At 40.0% G+C, this 14295-nt stretch overlaps 2 protein-coding genes across 4 annotated transcripts in view; one reads left to right on the top strand and one right to left on the bottom strand.

Annotated features, from left to right (window-relative positions):
• Kcmf1 (potassium channel modulatory factor 1) overlaps window positions 1-14092 on the bottom strand; it is a 76860-nt gene extending 62768 nt beyond the window's left edge. The window contains exon 1 of one of the 3 annotated variants that reach the window (XM_026413803.2): window positions 13922-14092. In XM_026413803.2, the coding sequence (XP_026269588.1) occupies window positions 13922-13937 (16 nt within the window). In that variant the 5' untranslated portion in view covers window positions 13938-14092. Of the gene's footprint in view, window positions 1-13056; window positions 13393-13425; window positions 13500-13921 lie in introns of those variants that run through there. The other 2 variants (XM_026413804.2, XM_026413802.2) reach the window with 2 other exon arrangements.
• Window positions 13449-14295, top strand: part of Trabd2a (TraB domain containing 2A) — a 133584-nt gene continuing 132737 nt past the window's right edge. Inside the window, 1 exon segment of the mRNA XM_077791746.1 lies at window positions 13449-13622. The gene's annotated coding sequence lies outside the window, so the exon portion shown is untranslated.

The following is a 14295-nucleotide window of genomic DNA, read 5'->3' as shown; positions in this document are numbered from 1 at the left end:
GGCTACACAGGCGTTAATATCCCTCTTTTAGATGAGAAAACAGACTTCTAGCACTGAACAGGAAGTCAGAACAATAAGTCCTTGTCCCATTTCCCCCTGGAAACCTTAGGGAAGTCAATCAATCTTTCTAATACTCCTCATTTTGCCCACTTACATACAGAAGTCTTCTGTTTCAGAAACTATTGTTCTCATCACTGGCCCCACTCATTCTCTCCAACACACCTCTTGTTTTCCTAGCTTTGCACTTTACCCCTACCATTCTCTCACTTGGTGAATACCCCTTTGCAATTCTTCCTTATAAAAATACAGTATTTCTTCGAGTCTTGAGTTCAAATGATACCTTTTTGGTATCTGATAAACACCTTAGTACACTTGCCAACATTATAGAATATGTTGCAGTTTTGGATTTGACACATTTTTTTTAAAAAATTATCCCAGTAATATTTTGGGCTACTTTATTTTGCTTAGTGCTATGATCACTTTATTTTATATACTTGTACCTTTCTGCTCCAGCCATACCAAATAACAACATCTTGCACATAAAAACTCAAATGTAATCGACAGCCCAGTCCATTGTTTTTCATATTGTAGGTCCTGACCTATAAGTAATCTAGTAGGTCACAACCAGTATTTTTGTTTCTAATGAAACAACAGAAAACAGAGTACATTTTTTAAAGTAAAGGTAAATACTATTTGGCAAAACTTGTTTCAATAAATTTGTATGTGAGTATGTGACTACTGGATCATAACAGAAAAGATGTTGTAAGTTTGAAAGATACTAATAGACACACACTTTTTTTTTTCCCCTTGTAGCAACATGGTGAGGGACAGTAATGGAGACTGAACTCACAGATAGTCTACCACTGGAGGTATAGTCCTTCCCCTTTTTATTTAATTTTGAGCAAAGTTTTGTTAAATTGCCCAGACTGGTATTGAGCTCTCAAGATTCTCCTGCCTCAGCCTCCAAGTAGCTGCCACATTTCTATCAACCCCTTACCCTCCAGGAAATATCAGCTAAATAAGAGTATATAATACATGGGGGCTGGAGGAAGGCAAAACATAAATAGTAATTAATGAATGGGAAAGCTTGTAAAGCTTGTGTTTCTTAAGGGATGTTTGGAAGACAATACCAGATATTTACTTTCTAGATTCTATCCTCTGTTTGGCCAAAAAGACCCCTTTATAGATTCAGGGTTTCTGAATTGTGTTTTTATTTTTATATTTCATTTTGGTACTAGGGACTGAACCCAGGGGTGATTAACCGCTGGGCCTCATTTCCAGCCCTTTTTAAATTTTTTTATTTAGTGGCAGAGTCTCACTAATTTACTTAGGGCCTCGCTACATTGCTAAGGCTGGCTTTGAATCCTCCTATCTCAGCCTCTGAAGCAGCTGGGATTACAGGAGCAAACCATCTGAATTACATTTTTAAAGCACTCATGGTTAAGCAGTTTTCACTGCAGAATATATTATGAGCATGAACAGGATCTGGCCCCAAAAATGTCAACTTCATTTCCTCTATTTCAATCATTGCCCTCTAGCCAGAAAGCGTCTCTGCTGTTCCAAGAACATTCCAGTGTCAGGGTCTGAATACTTGCTCTATCCTTTCTCCTTTAACCTTTTAAATATCCTTTCTTTAAATGTACTCACACAATTCATGTTTTTCTTTAAAAGTCATATTCAGTTATGCCCTCTCTGACTGCTCTACTTAAAAGAGGTCCCTACTCTGTATTCTGTTAACATGCTTTAAGGGTTCCCCTAACATTTGTCACCTCTTAACATTCTAATATTCTTTCATGATCTAGGTATCTACAATTTTTTCCTGTACAGAGGCAGATAGTAAATATATTCAGCTCTCTCAGTAATAACTACTCTTACTCTGGCATTGTAGCACAAAAGCAGCTTAGACAATCCATAAAGAAGCAGATGAGACTATGTTCCAATAAAACTTTATTTACAAAAATAGGAGCAGGCTGCATTTGCCCCATTTATCATTGCCTACCCCTGGTATATCCCTTCTAATATAATCTGAGCATCAAAGGGAAAGGAACTTTCTCTGATTTGTTCACTATGGTATCCCTGTGGCCACAACAATGCCTGACCCCAAATATGTATTCAATAGATGTGCGCAAAGTGGAATAAATAGTACAGTCTTTCAATCCCCAGAACTACTAAAAACAAAAAAGTACAAGACTAGAGTAAAGAGCTAGGGAGGAGCTACACTCTTCTTACCCCTCCTCATGTGACAATACCATGATAGTCACATGAGAAAAAAGAATGAGGCCAAGGTCAACAGGTTCATTAACATTTGGTCAATGAGCCCTTAACCATAGTGTGCCCCTCATCAAAAATAACCATCTCACATATTACTTACTGCCTTTGATCCTATGTGAGTTCAAGTAGGAACCTATTAAAAATACAAATTACATATACTCACTAAAGAAGTTCTAATTCAGAAGATCTAGAGTGAGGAGTCAAAGAATTTTCATTTCTAGCAAGTTCCAGGTGATGCTGATACTGCTGGTCCTGGGACCACATTTACAGAACAACTGGATAAAAGCACCCAACTACAATTCTACTATTTTTATACTTCGGGGGTCGGGAGGGGGGGGAACCACAGGACAAATTCCTGATACTTCAATAATTTCTCTGGAGAAGGACTGAAAAATAATAGAATTATAAAACTTATTACTCAAAAGAACTACTGGTTAGATAAAACAAAGGCAGAAAACACTAAGCCTTTAATTTTTAACAGACTGTCTTTTAAATCTAGTTTTAACTAGATAAAACAATAAGCTGAACAGGTAAAAGAGAATCATCAGTGAATGACTAATCTTGATATGGCCTAAGCATTAGCTCCAAATCAGTTTCTCTAAAATTACTTTTTAAGAAAGTTCTGCTAGGGGCTGGGTTTGTGGCTCAGTAGTAGAGCAACTGCCTAGAATGTGTACAGTACTGGGTTTGATTCTCAGCACCACATACAGATAAATGAATTAAATAAAGATTCATCAGCATATTAAAAAATTTTTTTAAAAAAGTTCTGCTAGCCATTGCAGAGCACACCAGTACTCCCAGCTACTTGGGAGGCTAAGGCAGGAAGATTGCTTGAACCAAAAAGTTTGAAACTAGCATTGTGAAACCACGCCTCAAAAAAAAAGAATTAAAATTAAAATGAGTCAAACAAAGCTGAAGCAATATCATCTGTTTTTCTGTTGTTAGATATTGAGTCTTTTAAAGATACCAAAGATCAAATTCATTTTAATGAAACAGACCTTCAAAGGCCAAGCACTGTAGGGCACCCCTGTAATCCCAGTGGCTGGGGAGACTGAGGCAGGAGGATCCCAAGTTCAAAGCCAGCCTCAGCAACTTAGCGAGACCCTGTCTCTAAATAAAATATATACAAAGGGTTTGGGATGTGGCTCCTGCATTCAATGCCCAGTACAGGGGGAGACACACACACACACACACACACACACACACACACACACACACACACCTTTGCTAAATTATCAAACCTAGAGCTCACTTCATTCAAGTGCTGAAAATTCTATCACCCTGGAAACAACTCACAATTCTCCTCTGAATTCAAAGTACTAGAATTTGCGATGGACTAGCAACAGTTTTTACAAGCTGTACACATCTCAGAAAAGGGAACTACCCACCACAGAGCTGGACAAGGTGGTACACCCCATAATCTCAGCAACTAGTGAGGCTGAGACAGAAGGATCTCAGGTTCAAGGCCAGCCTCAGCAACTTTGCAAGGCCTTAAGCAACTAAGTGAGATGCTATTTCAAGAGTTTAAAAACTTGGGAAAAAAAAAGTGCTGGGATGTGGCTCAGTGGTAAAGCACCTCTGGGATAAACCCCAAATACCAAAAATAAGTAAATAAAATAAAATACCACCACAAACTCATATTAAAATCATTCCAAAGCTCTTGTCCCTCCAACCTGAATGACCCAGATTAAAACTTTATATATATATATATATATATATATAAGTAGCTAGCTATCTATAAGTTTCTATTGTGGTGATGCTTATATTTTGCTAAATTAGATTAAAAATAACCTTAAGGTAGAAAAATGCAGTATCTAGGTTTTAAGGGACAGAGATTGAAGAAATAGGAAACCAGAATGTTAACGAATGGCCCAATAAATAAAAAGCAATACTGTACAAAATATACCTACAAAAAGGCAGCAATAAAAGATGAATTAGCATACCCTTAACGCAAAAATCTAAAGATGTTTATCAGCTAAGATCAGGTATTTTTGATGAAAATGTAGCATCCAAATTAAAATATACTAAATGTAAAATGCACATTAGATTTAAAACTTCTCAAAAAATGTAAAACTATTCCATTAAGCATTCTCATGATAATCACATATTGAAATATTTGGATATATTGTTATTTAATTAAAATTAATTTTAACCTTTTAATTTTTTAATGTGGCTACTAGAGAATTTAAAACTACATTTGTGATTTTCATTAATTTCTATTGGATAGCAATGATCTACCCCAATTATGCAAGCAGATTTGCTCTCTCCCCTTCCAGTAGGTAGCTTTATTAAAAAAAAAATGCAGAAAATGATTCAGAGTAATAAACATGAAGATATACAGTACATCTGACATAGAATAAATAAAGATCCTGATCCCAGCTTCATATAGGAACACCATGGGTCAGGTGCTCATCTACTGTTACCTGAGGTCTAATCAACATTTTTTCTAGAAAAGAGAAGATTAGTTTTACTTCTGCCACCAGTGTTTATTCATATTGTATCTATAGCCACACAAATGCATATTGCAGTTTACATTCACTTCAAATGGCAATTAACTTTATTAGAATTCTCATTATTCAGATCTCTGAATGTAAAACTACCTGCCTTCTCATCCATTATACAACCACACCTAGCTCTCAGTGTGTATTTCATTCTTACAGAGAAAAAAGGGACACATCTGTAACAACTCCTTCATATAACCATTGCCTGCTTCCCCCTTCAATGTCCTTAACTCGTAATTTAGAAAGATTCCCATTTGCTTGCATTGTCAAACCTCTACAACCAGAGGGCACCAAAAGGGAACATTGGGAGACCAAGAATAATAGAAGTGGGGTCAGCTACTCACTCTTACAGGTGTTAAGAATAAGATGATGGGAACTTTACAAAACCCTCTAATAAAAATATCTAAGCACTTCTAACACAAAAATTAAATGTTTACTCCTTTGAGCTCTTTTCTCTTTAAGCATCAGGAAAGTATCAAAAACTAATAACAAACCTATGAGGAATAATCTATTTGAACTTTTTTTTTTTTTTTTTTTTTTTTTTTTGAGACAGGGTCTTGCTAAATTGGCCAGGCTGCCCTCGGAACTTGTGATTCTCCTTCCTGACCCTCCCAAGTAACCAGGATTATAGGCTTGCACCATCACACCAGGCTATCTGAACAGACTTCAATGTGTGCAGATTTATACTGAGACTTCATTATGGCACCACAGTTTAAGGACAACACTATAAAGAAAGGAAACATACTTCTGGGCAGAATTTCAACTGTGAAACAAATGAAAACAAGCTTAAGGGGTAGGGATGCATGAAAATATTGCTAAAACATTAAAATACTTACATGATTTAACTACTCTGTCATAAAAGATAAGTTTCAAGAACTAATCCCAGCACACTGGGAAAGAGCCTGTGCAACAGAAAAGCATTTAATTTCCAAACATGTGTTTCAAACCCACTAAACATTATTATCTCCTAGCAAGAGGCCAACAACTTGTGGCAAGACCTAGAGACGCCTTTGAGTGGTACTGGAGTAAGAAGTCCATAAATACTCACTGAACAAATGACTTAATGAACCAAAAAGCACAGGTGCACTGAGCAATTAACATACAGAACCCATAACCAATTAACTAACCTGAAACCAAAGCCAGTAGTAGAACAAAGCAATACCCCAAATCTCATTCCAGGATATTCCCAAGAGTCAGCTCCCCTTAGTTAATTTTGCCTAATGTAGTTTTCATCCCTCTTAACTTTTATAAAAGTTCCAAGTCCCCTTTCTTATAAGTCCCTTCCCTGTTAACCCACTTTCCCAGATAAAAGCAAAGAAGAGCGTTTTCCAGTCTTGCAGTACTTTTAGACAAGTATTAACTATATCTAACAATTACCCAAAAATGTTCACAGGGCCTCCCCCAGGCCAGACACTGTGGTAGGTGGTAAAGCACAAAGGTAACAAAGTCTAACACTAATTCTGCCTTTCTGGCAGATTGTGGGGGAGGCTGACAAGTAAACAATTTCAGTATAAAAAGGCCTGAAGAGTAAAACAAGAGTGATACTGGAGGAACCCTTAACTCTGCTGGAATGAAGAGTCCAGGGACAATCCCAAAGGAAGAACAAAAGAAACAAAAGTCATAACCAAAAAGTAAATTATAGTCAAATACACATACAATTGTTCTAAGAATCAACTCATCACCAATCTAGCACTTAAAGTGATTCTGAATGAAAATCTCTTACTGAAGATAAAGTTCACTGCACAGGCATTGGCACTGAGTGCCAAAAGAAAAGAGGGAAACTGCCACACAATTTGCCAGAAGATAATGTACAAACTTAATTAGCCATAATGTCACCTACTGTTCTGTCCTCTCCTAGTTGAAGGTGACACAACTGACCCACTCCTGTGATTTTTTTTAATCCCCCATCCCCCCACCCCTAGCAGCAGTGATGGATCCACAGGGATCCATCCATACCTTCTCCCTGATACCCACTATGGCCATTACAAAGTCTCCTGGACTGCTAGCTGGTGCTGTGACTATGGAAGAAATGAGGCCAACTGATCATGTACATGAACTGATGGGTCTGCAATATGGCTTTGCTACAATTTAGGAAGATAACAACTAAAGCACTTAGGAGGGGTATGAGGGAAGTAGTTGGAATGGCTCTATGGAAGATACCTAACAAAGCAATTCATCTCATGTTCTTTTCATGGGACACTAAGTCACCCAGCTCTCAGGACATTCCCAACCAGCAAAAGAGTTGGTTTTGTTTCTAATACCCTGTAGCTACACATCATTTCCAAGTTTCTAACCCACCTTGCCTTGTCTTTCCTTTCTCAATACCTGGATGACCTCTCATTCTTATTATTTCAATAACACCCTCCGTCTTTTCCTGAATACTCATTTCCTTCCCTTGTACCCTAGTAATATGTTCCCCTAGGAAACCATCTTCCTTATTCTACATCTCCACCATGAATCAGGACATGATTAATACATAAAAATTACATTTTAAAAATGTTATGGTCTGAGGATGTGGCTCAGTGGTAGGGCACTTGCCCAGCATGCATGAGTCCCCGGATTTAGATTACCAGAATGGCAAAAAAATAATTTAATGAAAATTTTAAATGCTGTGTTCTGAGGCAGGACAGTGGAGCACACCTGTAATCCCAAGTGACTCATCCCAGTGACTCGGGAAGCTGATGCAGGAGAATTACAAATTTGAGGTCAGGCTTAGTAACTTGGCAAGGCCCTAAGCAACTTGAAAAACTATAAAGTGCTGGCGATGTAGCTTAGTGGTAAAATATTCCAGAGTTCTATCACCAATACTGTCCCCCCCCCCCAAGAAAAACAGTAATAAAATTAATAAAATTAATTCTGTATTAATTTTACTTTTGTGCCATAATCTCATTTCCTTAAAAAGGCTATACATTAGAGTACAAATATATAACAAATGCCAACATAACATACAACTATCATGCACCAACAAAAATATGTGGGAAGAAAAAAAAAATTGAGAAAAGATGCTGGGTGTGGTGGTACACATCTGTAATTCCAGCTACTACAGAGGCTGAAAGAGGAGGATCAAAATTTCCAGGCTAGCCTAAGCCATTTAGCAAGACTCTGGAAATAAAATTTAAGAAATGAAAAGGACTGGGGATGTAGTCAGGTGGCAGAGCACTTACCTAGCTAGCATTTGTGAGGTCCTGGATTCAATCCCCATAGGGATGGAGGGGAGTTTTAGCAAAGAATCCTTAGGAGGGGTATACCAAGTACAGCTTTTTTTTTTTTTGGTTGGGGGGGGGGACGACTTAGGGATTGAACCCAGGGGTGCTTTTTACCACTGATGTATCCCCAGTGCTTTCTACTTTTATTTCTGAGCAGTGTCTCACAAAAGTTGTTGATACTGGCCTTATATTGCTAAGCTCTTCCTGCTTCAGAGTTGCTGGGATCACAGGGCATGCACCTTTGCGTCCAGCTGAAGAATTTCACCATAAACAGTATTCTACTTTTATGAAACATAGGCAATGTTTTCTTTGAATTCATAAAAGTAGCCATGCAGCAGTATTTATAACATAATAAAAAATTACCTGTACAATAATTCAGCAACAACTTTCACAATAACTAACTTTTGGAACATCCACTTAAAAAAAAAAAGCAAAAACCATCCTGGGTAAATATGTATGGTAGGTTTTATAAAGCTGACATTCTGAAAATTAAATCTTTAAAAGACTGCAAGCCAAATATAAAAAAAAAGTATTTTATAATTTTATGTGAGAAGTTTCTACTGTGAAGAAATTTACCATCTTTAAACAAAATTTTTGCTAATATATCTTAAAATTCAAGAAATTTCTTCTAAATTAAATTTGCAAGTTAAAGCAAAAAAATTGTATTTTACTATATTTTTAACTTAAAACAAAAGGGTCAAATGTGGATTAATTGGAGGGGGGGTGTTTATTTTTTGGTGGGTTTGTTTGTTTTGTTGTTTTTTGGTACTGGGAATTGAACCCAGGGGTGCTTTACCATTGAACTATATCCCCAGTCATTTTCTTTTCAGACAGCTAACACTGTCCTGGAAGTTGCAATATTTTTACCTCAGCCTCCTGAATCACTGGGATTACAAGTATGTGCCACCAAGCCCAGTTCAGGAACACAGACTTTCAACTGAATTTTATATGAAATCAAAGACCCCCCCCCAAATTATAATAAGATGTGTTTTCCCTAAAATTACATTCTAAATAAGAACATCATAATCTTTTAACAGATTGTAGTCAAAGTAAAATAAATTTTAAGAAAACCTAATGGTAAAGATCTTTTCAGCAGGAGTGAGTTCACTCTGACACAGGAAGGCAAAAATTATCACATTAAAATTATTTGCTAATTATCAAGCATGGCTTTGTAGTCCCCAAATTCTGAAAACAAAGTTATAACAATTTACTTTGGGATTGTCTGTGTTTTTAGTGCCAAACAGCAATTCTTTAGAAGAGTAAACATAAGTATGACTTTCAAAAAGTTAGGACTAGGGGCTGGGGATGTGGCTCAAGCGGTAGCACGCTCGCCTGGCATGCATGCAGCCCGGGTTCGATCCTCAGCACCACATACAAAGATGTTGTGTCCACAGAAAACTAAAAAAAGAATAAATATTAAAAAAATTCTCTCTCTCTCTCTCTCTCTCTCTTAAAAAAAAAAAGTTAGGACTATCATTCTAGAATATATACATACTTCAAAACATCATGTTGCACATGACAATACTGTTTAATATAGAATTCTTATTTAAAAAAACAAAAAGAAAAAGCTGAGGATTAGGGATGTTGTTGCTCAATGGCAGAATAAGTATCTAGAATATGTGAGGCCCTGGTTTTGATCCATAAAACAGCAATTAAGTTGGGACTAACTAGATCAGAGGCCTACAGAACTTGTACTTTCTACTTAGAAAATAAATATTATTAGATACTTCTGAAAAAAACAATATATTATCCATCCATTTATCTGCTATCATTATGTGAAAATCTTCAAAAGCTAAGGGAAATTATAAATCAGGTAAACATAAGGACTCTATTTGAACAATTTTACCCATAATCAAGAGTAGCACAGAAAAACTTAAGAAGGCATTCAAGGGAAAAGTGTTAGATTCAAAGTAGATTCCCTCTCTAAAACTGGGCAAAATTAGTAAGAAGATAGCTGGTAATTATTTTGCCATCAATTTGTTTATCCCTTCCCTATGGCATGTCTCACACTGTGCTACAGAAGCTGTCTACAGATGCATCCTCCCATCTGACTCAAAGTGAGGAGCTGTGTCTCATTCTTTCTGTCCCACATTCCTTGGTACCTTATACATAGTAGCAATTGAAAAAAGGCTAAATGATATAAAGCCATATATGCATTAACTCCAGGTAATCAATTATGCCCCAACTCATGAAAAGGCATTCATAACTTCTTTTTAGCTAATAAACACTGAGTAATCTGATACGTGCGTATTCGTTTTTAAAAAGCTTATGTTAAGTGAATTTTAAATTCTGAACAACATACCTATGTTTTAAATGTATTTTTAAGTATGGTAGTAAGACTTTGCTTGTTTATTTTTGAGACAGTGTATTGCTATATTGCCCAGACTGACTGCTAACTCCAGATTGATTGAGTCTCCTTCCTCAACCTCCTGAGAAGCTCAGACTATAGGCCCTATGGCATGAAACCTGGCTCTATTCCTTGATCCTAGGGATTGAACCCAGGACCTTGTGCATGCTAAGCACACAGTATACTACTAAGAAACATCCTCAGCCAGAGACATTTAAAAAAAAAAAAAAATACAGAAAATGACTGGTTTCACTATGTAAAACACAAAACTAGATTTTGTTGGTATACTGAACATGAAGTGATTGGGTGCTGATGTCTGTAAAATGTTTGCTAACATGGCAAGAATATTTAAAAAATGAATTTAAAACAGGCCTTGAAATTCTCCCTTGAAAAAGTTGTAATAGGCAAGCAGGAAACTTGATGTAAAATTCAGACAGGATCTGAGAAAGTAGAGTCTGTTCTCACCCCTATGGAAAAATTACTTCTAGCCTAGTCTGCATGATATTGCTGGAAACTGGAATACAGAATTGGCTCAGTCAATGAACTCACTGCATTACCCAAAGGAAATGAAGAAACTACCAAGTAAGTAGAGTGGGCCCTTTCTGGAATACCAACTGTTCGAGTTCCATCAACTCTCTGAAGCTCTAGAGCAGAGGGATGCAAATTCAGGCACAGGGACCAGCCTGGCCACCAGCAGTTTTTTTATTCCCCACTATAATTATTTTTACATTTTTAAATTGGGGGAGGGTTAAAGGAAGAATCATATTACATGACATATGAAAATATGAAATTCAAATGCCAGTGTCCATATGTAAGGTTTTAACTGGAATACAGCCATGCTTATTTCATAACTCAATGTGGATGGCTGCTTTCAAATGACAATTATAAAACTGATACCTCACAGCTCACTGATCCTACAATGTTTACTATCTGCCCCTTAACAGAAAAAGTATGCTGACTCCTGGGCTGGAGTATTTCTGCTCCTAGTTGCATCTCTTTTCTCAAAGGCAGTCCACTGCTTCACAAGGTTGAGCCTCTAAGCTTGACAGGTGTCCATCTTGGGGCTGTGTTGTTCAAAGTTACAACATTAATATAATCATACAATACAGTACAATTCAATAGAGTGGGCAGAAAGACAAAGTAACAAGTTACTTGTACTAAGAGGCCCTGAAAATAAGGAGTATTCAAGTCCATTACAGGCAGCACAGACCTTTTACCAGACTACCACATCCAGTTCTGGGTCACACTTGGGATGGAGAACTTAGAGGTGGACAGATGATTAAAAGGGCTCAAAAATCAGACAACTAAAGAAATGCTAAGAGAAACGGAATTAATTGACCCAAAGAGAAAGGAGAAGGCACTGGTGTCAACACTTGCAGAGTTGTATTGCTGATAGATCAAATTCCTACTGATAAAAATAACGACAGCCTGAACTAATATAATACAAAACATACACACACACACACACACACACACACACACACACACACATATATTTTTTTAATTAAATGTGATTTATGAGACCACCACTCCTGCCTCAGGCCATAAACCTTCCAAGATAATCAGTTGTTAAATATTGTACTCTAAGTATTCAACAGATGTATTTAGGAATGTTTCTTTTTCAGACACCTGGCATTGATATGTTACCAGGAAAGGTATGCTATTATTGTGCTAAGGTTCAGTAATAATAACCTAAGTTTTATAGCCACACCTTTCCACAGAACCAAATAGGGGAAAATAGGCTTAAATTACAGAATGTATGTTATACTGAAGAATGTTCCAACTAGGGGATTTTAATTACTCTAGAATACTGAGAGTAAGGGAATTTTCTTCCAAGGCCACTGTTCAGTTAGAATACTCTAGAACTATCTGGATGATTCCTTAAGACAAGGAGCATGAGTCTCAAACACACTTCTTCCACAGCCATAATTCTGCAATATTAATTTTCCCAGTTCCTGTAAGTGAGAGCTGGCAGCCACTGCTCACTTTCATTTTAACACACATACAACTACATTCTAAGATAAACTTTAACATCCCAAACTCCAACTTGACTATAACCTGAATTACAACTTTTTTAATTACAGAGATATGGAATATAATTCCATTAAGAAGATAAATTTGGAAAATAGGTCTAACTTCCAAATATTTCAAAGTCCCTTTAAATGAGACTAAACTAATATCCTATTATTTCAAAATGTCCAAAACTTGAATACAGTACTCAATAAATGCTCCATGAAGAAAACAGTTTTGTAAAAACTCTGAAAATACAGAATCCTTGAACACAAAATGTCCTTTGAATCAAGCTTAATGCTGCAATTAGTAATGCAAATTCTGAAACTTGATCTAAATACTGTAATGTTAATCAATCTGAGTTTTTCAACCTTGAGTTCTGAAATCTGTATTTCCCTAAGAATGCACTCCTTTCGATGGGAAGCACACACTAATCTGACTCACTAAACTTTCTCCACTCCTACATCACCTATTCAGGATTTTAAAATCTTAAAGTATACAATACTTTCAAGTCACTCCTACAATCTTGCGTTAACCTTGGCTGGACAAACTTTTCGCCAAGTCTGTTAATACTTTTTATTTAAAAACCTATAGTAGTGAAACAAAGAAAACTCTGCCTCCCTCCCCCTTTACTAAACCATATGGCAGTAAACTGAAGTTAACTTATTTTTCACCAGTTCCATGCCAAATACATCGGCCCTAAACATTTGTCTCTTTGTACCTTGGGACAGAGCTGGAATAGTCTTGCTTATTCGAAACTGTACCCCACGCGTGTTTTCAAATCGTAAAACAAAGTCCAAACGCCTCTGACCATTAACAGACCACACGATGGTCATCCACCTAAGCCTGACTAGTCAGGCAGCGCACACCGGTGAGGGCCCTGGGAGTCCAGCTTCGGCAGGGTGACCAAGCAGGGAGTTTGCTCGCCGCGGCCGGGCCAGATCCGCCCAGGGAACTTGGTTACCCAAGCCCAGGGACGCGCCGAGGCCTAGCCGCGAGGCCGGGCGGGCTCCAGGAGGCGAAGGCTTCCGTGCCGGGTCACAGAGCCTTCCCGCCCACCCCGCGGCCGCCCGCAGACGGGGGCACTCACGGTCGTCTCTCGGCGACCGGACGCCCCCGCCGGTCTCAGGCCAGCTCCCCTGGCCCCTGCCGCCGCCCGTGGCCCAGCTCTGCGACCGCACCGGGCCCTTCCGGGGAGGCGGGAGCTAGGCCGCGATGGAGCCCGCGGCTCCGGGACCCGCCGGGCCTCGGCGTCCAGTACCAGTTCCGAGGGCTGGGCTCCCGCCGGTAACGGGCCCCGCTGCCTTCCCTCCCCCTCCCCCGCCCCATGACAGTGCAAACCCTCCGGCCGCCCCAGCCGCCCCGCCTCCGGCACCAGGCCCAGCTCAGGGCCGCGGCCGCAACCGTGGCGGCAGCGGCGCCGCGGCTCTCCGCCCTCGCTCGCTCGCAGCCGGGCTCTGCCCCTCGAGCCTGGTTCTGGGTCCGCCAAAGTCTCCGCCGCTCTCCGGCCGTCCTCCGCGGAGCCCGGCCCGGGCGGGGTAGGCCGAGGCCCGGGCGGTGGGGGTGGGGGCGGGAGCTCTTCTCACCTTCATGTCGGGACATCCTAGTTCAGACGGTGGCGGCGCGGCCCCTCCCGGGCTCCGGCTGCAGTGTCCCCTGCGGGGTCCCGGCGCTGCCCGCGCCGGCCGGCCGACTCCCACTCGACTCCCGGGCTCGGCCGCGGGGGCGGGGTGGGCAGGGGAGCGCTCCCGCGGCGGCGGCGGCGGCGGCGGCGGCGGCGGCGGCGGCGGGGAGGCGGCGCGGGGCGGGATTGGGGCCGGGCCTGGCCGGGGCTGAGCTCCTCCAGGAGGCGGGTCCGACGCCGCGGCTCCGCCGGCGCCCGCCGTGACTCGGTCACTCTCCGGCCCGCGGGCTCCCGGCAGCAGCGCCGCGCTCCGCAAATCCCGCTCCTCCCCTCCCC

Source organism: Urocitellus parryii, chromosome 12 (assembly GCF_045843805.1).
Source record: "Urocitellus parryii isolate mUroPar1 chromosome 12, mUroPar1.hap1, whole genome shotgun sequence".
In the NCBI taxonomy this organism is placed as follows: Eukaryota; Metazoa; Chordata; class Mammalia; order Rodentia; family Sciuridae; genus Urocitellus; species Urocitellus parryii.
The sequence above is the reverse complement of the archived record's forward strand: the minus strand, read 5'-3'. Positions and strand labels throughout refer to the sequence as shown.